The sequence below is a fragment of the Nematolebias whitei genome, chromosome 12 (assembly GCF_014905685.2).
Source record: "Nematolebias whitei isolate Nwh7 chromosome 12, NemWhi1, whole genome shotgun sequence".
In the NCBI taxonomy this organism is placed as follows: domain Eukaryota; kingdom Metazoa; phylum Chordata; class Actinopteri; order Cyprinodontiformes; family Rivulidae; genus Nematolebias; species Nematolebias whitei.
The window spans coordinates 49,440,689-49,449,288 of record NC_056509.1 but is presented as its reverse complement, the minus strand read 5'-3'; the positions used below and the strand labels follow the sequence as shown (position 1 = coordinate 49,449,288).

The 8,600-nt window shown below is 46.1% G+C and overlaps 1 protein-coding gene across 1 annotated transcript in view; it reads right to left on the bottom strand.

The window, feature by feature from the left end:
• Positions 1-7,620: 7,620 nt before the first annotated feature.
• ndufaf7 (NADH:ubiquinone oxidoreductase complex assembly factor 7) overlaps positions 7,621-8,600 on the bottom strand; it is a 12,688-nt gene continuing 11,708 nt past the window's right edge. The window contains exons 9-10 of the mRNA XM_037685687.1: positions 8,101-8,274; positions 7,621-7,942 (exon numbers count right to left, since the gene is read on the bottom strand). Of these exons, the coding sequence (XP_037541615.1) occupies positions 7,718-7,942; positions 8,101-8,274 (399 nt within the window). The 3' untranslated portion in view covers positions 7,621-7,717. The remainder of the gene's footprint in view (positions 7,943-8,100; positions 8,275-8,600) is intronic.

The following is an 8,600-nucleotide window of genomic DNA, read 5'->3' as shown; positions in this document are numbered from 1 at the left end:
GCTGCACAACGAGAAGAGGTGACCGGACCCTGAGGAGGATTGTGGAGAAGGGCCGATTCCAGACCTTGGGGGACCTGCGGAAGCAGTGGACTGAGTCTGGAGTAGAAACATCCAGAGCCACCGTGCACAGGCGTGTGCAGGAAATGGGCTACAGGTGCCGCATTCCCCAGGTCAAGCCGCTCTTGAACAAGAGACTGCGTCAGAAGCATCTCGCCTGGGACTGCTGCTGAGTGGTCCAAAGTTATGTTCTCTGATTACAGTAAATTTTGCATTTCCTTTGGAAATCAAGGTCCCAGAGTCTGGAGGAAGAGAGGAGACACAGAATTCACATTGCTTGAAGTCCAGAATTCACATTGCTTGAGGTCCAGAATTCACATTGCTTGAGGTCCAGTGTCAAGTTTCCACAGTCACTGGGGTGTCATGTCAGCTGCTGGTGTTGGTCCACTGTGTTTTATCAAGGGCAGGGTCAATGCAGCTAGCTATCAGGAGATTTTGGAGCACTTCATGCTTCCATCTGCTGAAAAGCTTTATGGAGATGAAGATTTCATTTTTCAGCACGACCTGGCACCTGCTCCCAGTGCCAAAACCACTGGTAAATGGTTTACTGACCATGGTATTACTGTGCTCAATTGGTTCGACTATCCGACAGACCCTCCTCTCCAGAACCCCTGAATAGACCTTACCAGAGGCTTAAGAGCGTGATCCCCCTGTAGTTGAAACACACTCTACGGTCCCCCTTTTTGAATAGGGGGACCACCACCCCGGTCTGCCAATCCAGGGGAACTTCCCCTGATGTCCACGCAATATTGCAGAGTCACTTAAGCCAATACAACCCTACAACATCCAGAGCCTAAAGGAACTCAGGGCAAATATCATCCACCTCCGGGGCCCTGCCACCGAGGAGCTTTTTAACCACCTCAGTGACCTTAGCACCAGAGATTGGAGTGCCAGACCCAGAGTCCCCAGGCTCTGCTTCCTCAGTGGAAGATGTGCCAGTGGGATTGAGGAGGTCTTCAAAGTATTCTGCCCACTGACCCACGACATCCCGAGTTGAGGTCAGCAGCACACCACCCCTACTATAAACAGTGTTGGTGGTGTACCGCTTTCCCCCCTGAGACGCCGGATGGTGGACCAGAATCGCCTCGAAGCCGTGCGGAAGTCATTCTCCATGGCCTCTCCGAACTCCTCCCATGCCCGAGTTGTTGCCTCAGCGACCACCCGAGCCACGTCGCTTGGACTGCCAGTACCCATCAGCTGCTTCCAGGGTCTCACAGGCCAAAAAGGCCCAATAGGACTCCTTCTTCAGCCTGACAACATCCCTCACCGCCGGTGTCCACCACCGGATTTGAGGTTTGCAGCCACGACAGGCACTGACAACCTTGCGGCCGCAGCTCTGGGAAGCCGCCTCGACAATAGAGGCACAGAACATGGCCCACTCAGACTCAATGTTCCCCACCTCCCCTGGAACATGTTTGAAGTTCCCCCGGAGGTGGGAGTTAAAGCTCCGTCTCACAGGAGACTCTGCCAGATTTTCCCAGCAAACCCTCACAATACGTTTGGGTCTGCCAGGTCTGACCAGCATCCTCCCCCACCATCGGAGCCAGCTCACCACCAGGTAGTGATCAGTGGACAGCTCCGCCCCACTCTTCACCCGAGTGTCCAAGACATGTGGCCGCAGATCAGATGAGATGACGACAAAGTCGATCATCGAACTGCGGCCTAGGGTGTCCTGGTGCCAAGAGCACTTATTGACACCCTTATGCTTGAACATGGTGTTCATTATGGACAATCCATGACGAGCACAGAAGTCCAACAACAGACCACCACTCGGGTTCAGATCAGGGGGGCCATTCCTCCCAACCACACCCCTCCAGGTCTAACTGTCATTTCCCACGTGAGCATTGAAGTCCCCCAGCAGAACAAGGGAGTCCCCAGGAGGTGCACTTTCCAGTACCCCCTCCAAGGACTCCAAAAAGGGTGGATAATCTGAACTGCCATAATTTGGTGCATAAGCACAAACAACAGTCAGAACCCGTCCCCCCACATGTAGGCGGAGGGAGGCTACCCTCTCATTCACCGGGGTGAACCCCAACACATAGGTACCAAGTTGGGGGGCAATAAGTATGCCCACTCCTGCTCGGTGCCTCTCACCAGGGGCAACTCCAGAGTGGAAGAGTGTCCAACCCCTCTCAAGGAAACTGGTTCCAGAGCCAGAGCCGTGGTGGAGGGGTTTGAGTGTTCCAATGATCCTAGGAGCTATGCTGTCAGGGGCTTCATGCCCCTAGTAGGGTCACACAAGGCAGACAGGTTCTAAGTGAGGGACCAGACAAAGTGCAGCCCAAAGACCCCTATGATGAGTAAAATAAATGGACTTGATGTTCCCTCGCAGAGACGTGGGTCACCGGGGCCCCACTCTGGAGACAGGCCTGGAGGTGGGGCATGCGGGCGAGCGCCTGGTGGCCAGGCTTTTACCCATAGAGCTTGGCTGGGCACAGCCCGAAGAGGAGACGTGGGTCCCCCTTCCCATGGGCTCACCACCTGTGGGAGGGGCCAAAGGGGTCGAGAGCAATGTGGGATGGGTGGTGGCCGAGGGCGGGGACCCTGGCGGTCTGATCCTCGGCTACAGAAGCTGGTTATTGGGACGTGGAATGTCACCTCACTGATGGGGAAGGAGCCTGAGCTGGTGTGTGAGGCTGAGAGGTTCTGGCTAGAAATAGTCGGACTCACCTCCAGTGATGGGAATAACGGAGTACAAATAAACGGCGTTACAAACGGCGTTATTTTTTTCATTAACGGGTACTCTAAGTCGTTACTATGTCTATCGTTACAACGCCGTTACCGTTACAACCACTAAATGGGGTACGTTATTTTGTCGTAAGCTGTTTGTTTACTTTTTTTCCTTGGTGAGGGTAGGAGGGAGGGGTGAAACAATCATATAAAGGATGATGATGATTGGCTAAGGTAGAGTAACAGGTAAAGAGAGGTAAGCCAATCAGAGGTTTTGTTGTTCAGTTCACTCGCAAACCACACGCTGCAGCTCCAAATCTGAAAAGTTAGCAGAAGTCCTGCAGCAATGGCGAGTCCGGAGGGAAAGCTGGCGTTTTCAAAGTGGAAATACAGACACTACTTTACTCTCCTTGAGGTAAAAGGCAAGAACGTGAGTGTGAAGTGTACATTATGTCCCGGAGCGAAGTGTTTGTCTACGTCCGTCGTAAGCAACTCTAATCTGATGAAGCATCTCACAACTGCACATGGTTCAACAAAACTCGTGGCTAAAAACACTGCTGTTGACAGTACTGATGATGATAGCAGACCAGGTGTGGCTAACGTGAGCTCTGCTAACGAAGAAGAACGCGGAGCTACGCCGTCCAAGCAGTTAAAGGTGGATTTTTTTGCTCCAGCTTCACAGAAACTTGTGACGCAGAATGAACTAAACCGATTGATAGGCAGGTATGTTGTTGAAAACATGCTCCCATTATCAACAGTTGACTCAGACTCATTCAGAACCCTTATTGGCAAAATACCGGGGAGAGCAGGCGTCGGTCCTCCATGCAGAAAGACATTTTCTAAATACATAGATGCTGAGTACGCTAAAATGAATGCCGAGCTGAAGACTGGATTTGAAGAATTAGAATATGTCTCTACTACTGCAGACATTTGGAATGCACATAATAAAAGTTATCTTGGCGTAACTGCCCACTGGATACATCCACAAAGCATGGAACGAAGAAAAGCAGCCCTGGCATGCAGACGATTTAAAGGTCGTCATACACATGACAGTATTGCAACTGAGCTTGACAACATTCACTCATTCTATGGCATAACCCACAAAATAACATCAACTGTCACGGATAATGGCTCTAATTTTGTCAAAGCCTTCAAGAAGTACCAGCCTGTGGAGGATGATGAGTCTGATGATGATGAAGATGAGGTGACATTTGTGAACATTAATGATGTCTTGCAAAACAGTGTTGGTGATGATGATAATGATGATGTAATTACTTTGCCACCACATCAGAGATGTGCATCACACACTTTAAACCTTGTTTCATGTACTGATGTTGACAAGTGGATTTACTGTCAAGACCAGAAACAAAAGCAATATACAGGAGTGCTACAACCAAATGCACAGCTTTATGGAACAAGGCTAGCCGTTCAACTGTGGCTGCAGAGACTGTTGATGATGTAATCGCAAGGAAGCTGCTAGTCCCTTGCAGTACAAGATGGAACTCGTTTTATGATGCCCTTGCTCGCATCTGTGAGATCCCTATAGTTGCACTGAACACCATCTCTTCCGAGTTTGTTTTGAAAGCCATCACAGAACGGGAGCATCAGTTCCTCAAGGAATACTGTATGGTAATGAAGCCACTAACAGTAGCCTTAGACATACTTCAGGGAGAAGACAACTGTTTCCATGGCACACTCCTACCCACACTGGAGACATTGATGTTGAAGACCCTGGACCTGAAGAGTGGTCTGCAAATCCTCGTTGACCTTCCAGAGGCAATTGTTACAGTAAGAACTAATATATATTTTTAAACACATAATGAAAAGATACAATGTAAAATTAAATATATTTGTAAACTTACAATGTGTAATGCTGTGTGTGTGTGTGTATGGATAGTCAGTATAATATTTACTTTGTATATCATTGCAGGCTATCAAAACAAGATTTGCAGAGGTGCTGGAAAGTGAGAATGCCGTCTTGGCTGCTGTGACTCTGCCCAAGTTTAAACTACGTTGGCTGCGGATGCAGGACAGGAAGGACAAGGCCAAGGCAAGTCTGCTAGCAGAGTGCCGGAAAAGTGCTCAAAATGAAGACCAGCGAACAGGTACTACCATCACACCAGCATGCACTGAGTCAGCCATGGAGGATGAGTTCTTCTCCTTTGAGGATGAGGATGACACCTCTGCTACTGCTGAAAGCCAAGTTGCTGATTATTTCAAATCAGGAGCACAAGGGATGGACAGTCTTAATGGATTTCCACTTGTAAAGAAAATTTCACTCAAATACAATGCAGCCACTCCATCTAGTGCCCCTGTGGAAAGACTGTTTAGCTTAGGGAAGCTTGTCTTCACTCCAAAGAGGAACAGACTTTCTGACCAGAAGTTTGAAAGGCTTCTACTTCTAAGATACAATCACTGGTTTAAGGGGTAAGATGGTCAGCAGATGACTGGGTTGACTGAGTGGATAAATGAATCCATCTATGCATGGATAGTTTAGTAGCTAATGTTGGGTTTGTTCAGGTAATTCAGATTTTCAGTACTGTTTTAAAAGTACTTCGTATTGTTAAAATGGTTATTTTGTTTTTAAGAAAATACTTGAAGAACCAGTTGTGTGAGGGTTTGATTTTATTTTACACTACAGAGTTAAAACACTTATTTTAACTGTTTACTTTTATTTCTAAGAAAACACTTGAACAGTACAGTGTGTACATAAAGCTAAAAACACAATTGTTATGTTATTTTGTTAAACTGTATTTTTGTAATGAAGAAAAAACTTGAAGTATAGTATGTCAACCAGTCATGTTCTGTTGAGGTGCAGTAAGTATTAAAAGTTTTGTGTTAAGTACTTGTCTTTGCAATTCTACTTTAAATTTGTAGATATATCTCAACTTAAACCAAACAAACAAACAATAGTTACTTTAGTTACTTTCCCTGGTAACTAATTACTTTTATAGGGGAGTAATTCAGTTACTAACTCAGTTACTTTTTGGGAGAAGTAACTAGTAACTATAATTAATTACTTTTTAAAAGTAACATTCCCAACACTGCTCACCTCTACTCATGGTAAGGTGGCAGCCCAGGGAGGGGCACTATCCTTCCAGTTTTTATTAATGCGTTGGACAGTTCTTAACCCAATTTTAGTAGTTTCTGCAATCTCCTGAAATGTTTTCTCTGCTTGATGCCAATGATTTGACCCTTCTCAGACCGACATCTTTTCCACGACCACGTCATGTGTCTTTCATCATGGTTGTTGAAGAAATGAGAAGCAACGCATTGCACCAGTTGGGAGTTAAATAACTTGTTGCAGCTGAAACATAATTGTCCATGCAGTAATTATCCAACAGGAGGCTCGGACCTGTTTGATGAGTTAAATCCAGGTGGTGATTATTTATTTTTTGGCCAGGCAGTGTATCTTAGATCTTATTAGTTTTTCTTTACCTTTTATACTTTTGTTGGATGTAACTGGGACCCTATGTACACAATTTCGTTCCACATGTACCATATGCGATGGAAATGACAATAAAGAACCTTGATATTTTTTATTTTATAAGTATTCCTGCTAATGTAATAATTATGATGATAATAATAAACATTCAGAGTTTAAAACAAAATATTTATTTGTTCTGAAGCAATGGGTTAAGAATGAAACTGACACTGAAGTGTACAGAAAACCAACCCACACAGACCAGTATCTTCTGTTTGACTCCCACCATCCACTGGAACACAAACTCTCTGTCATCAGAACTTTACAGCATCGGGCCGAATGCGTCCCCACAAAGACAGAAGGGAAGGAAAAGGAACAGAAACACATCCAAGATGCTCTTCTAACATGTGGATATCCTAACTGGGCTTTTGTCAAGTCAGAGAGGAAATCTACAAAACACATTAATAAACTGAAAAAGGAGAAGAACAGACGTAAAAACATTGTCATCCCTTATGTTGCTGGAGTATCAGAGAAATTCAGAAGGATCTTCAACAAACACAACATCCCAGTACATTTCAAACCCAGCAGGACTCTCAGACAGAGGCTGGTCCGCCCTAAGGACAAGACACCCATACACAAACAGAGTGGTGTAGTGTATGTGGTCCAGTGCAGCGAGGACGGTCCAGACCTCTACATTGGAGAAACTAAACAGCTTCTTCACAGAGGCATGACTCAACACAGGAGAGCCACCTCTTCAGGACAAGATCCAGCAGTTCACCTCCATCTCACAGATAAGGGACACTCTTTGAGGACCAAAATGTGCACATTTTGGACCGAGAACACAGATGGTTTAAGAGGGGGGTGAAGGAAGCAATTTATGTAAAAAGAGAAAAACCATCTCTTAACAGAGGAGGAGGCCTCAGATTCCCACTTTCAAAAACATATAATGCAACTTTAAAACAGATTCCCAGCCGGTTTTCACACCTGATGGGAACAGAGGGGCCTCGACTGTGAATTAGATGAACAAAAGACTCTTACTGTTAATGTTGTTTAGGTGTGAACTGCCAATCTATATATGTGTGTGTGTCTTATCTCACTCAGCCTTATAACCTGAATCTCTCACTCTCTGCTCTTTGAAATGAGAAAGCTCCTCGGATGAGGAGAGAAACGTCTTCTGTTACAAATAAAGTCCAGTTGTTTTTGTATTGAACGTTTTTTGAATTCATGTCCTGGATGACTGAGAAGCTTCACCAGCATAATGAAAATGACACACCTGAGCCCACCAGGTCCTGAAGCAGAACACTTTAGCCGGGTTGATGGGTGGTGACCTTTGACCCAAAGGAACCTCTCCACACTGAGGTCAGAACAGAACCCACAGGCTGATGTTCAGATTTTGTTCAAGTGTTTGTTTCACCACCAAGTAAAAACTAGAACAAATGTTCAAAAATTCATTTCATAATGTCGTTGTTTGTTTTGGATGAATGTTCTCCTGGGTTTGTGTTTAGAAGCAGCAGCCGTTTGCTCTTTTTTCTGATGGTCCATTCTGAAGCCATGACCCGGTTTGGTTCAGGAGAAGTAGAGCTCAGTGAAACCAGCAACGGGCGGCGGTGCCGGGCTCTGCTTCCTGTCCAGCTTGGGGCCTTCGAGGTTGTGGGACGAGGCGAGGCGGCTGGGATGCAGCAGGCTGAAGAAGTGGAAGCGTTCACCCATCTTGGCAGGGTTGGTCAGCATGTCGTAGCTGCTGATCAGCTGCTTCCTGGTGGATGAACTGCTGCAGGTCCTCAGAAGAACCTACGGAACCACAGGAGAGTTTCTGATCCAAAGTTCTGTTCTACAAACAATAAAAGCTGGGATCAAAGCAAAAACAGAAGATGGACTGTCAACGAGGACCACAGTGAAGTCATCGTGTCCAATCAGGTCTCCTCCACCAGCTATCAGGTGACACTCACCTGCATACGCGTGTCAATACCCATGTTCTTCAGGAACATCCTCTGAGTGACGGGTCCCAAACAGGCCACGCCCTCCCCGGCCATCCTCCTCAGGAAGCTGAAGTCCACATCAGCAGTCAGGTCGGCTGAACCAGGGGCCACAAGGACGTCATGGAGCTGGTGACCCTTAAAACTCTGACCAATGAGAAGAAGTCAGAAACAAGTATTATACTACAAGGGTCGGGCAGAACCACATGACTCAAACAGAATCAAACAAATCAGAAATAAAACAAGTCAAACTGAATAAAACGAGCCAAACAGAGTCAGAGAAAATCAAACGAGTCAAATTGAATCAAATGAGTAAAACTGAATCACACAAGTCAAACAGAGTCAGACATAATCAAACGAGTGAAAGTCAGACGAGTCCGACAGAATCAAACGAGTCCGAGAGAATCAAACGAGTCCGACAGAACCAAAGGGTCAGACAGAATCAAACGAGTCATACAGATTCAAAAGAGTGA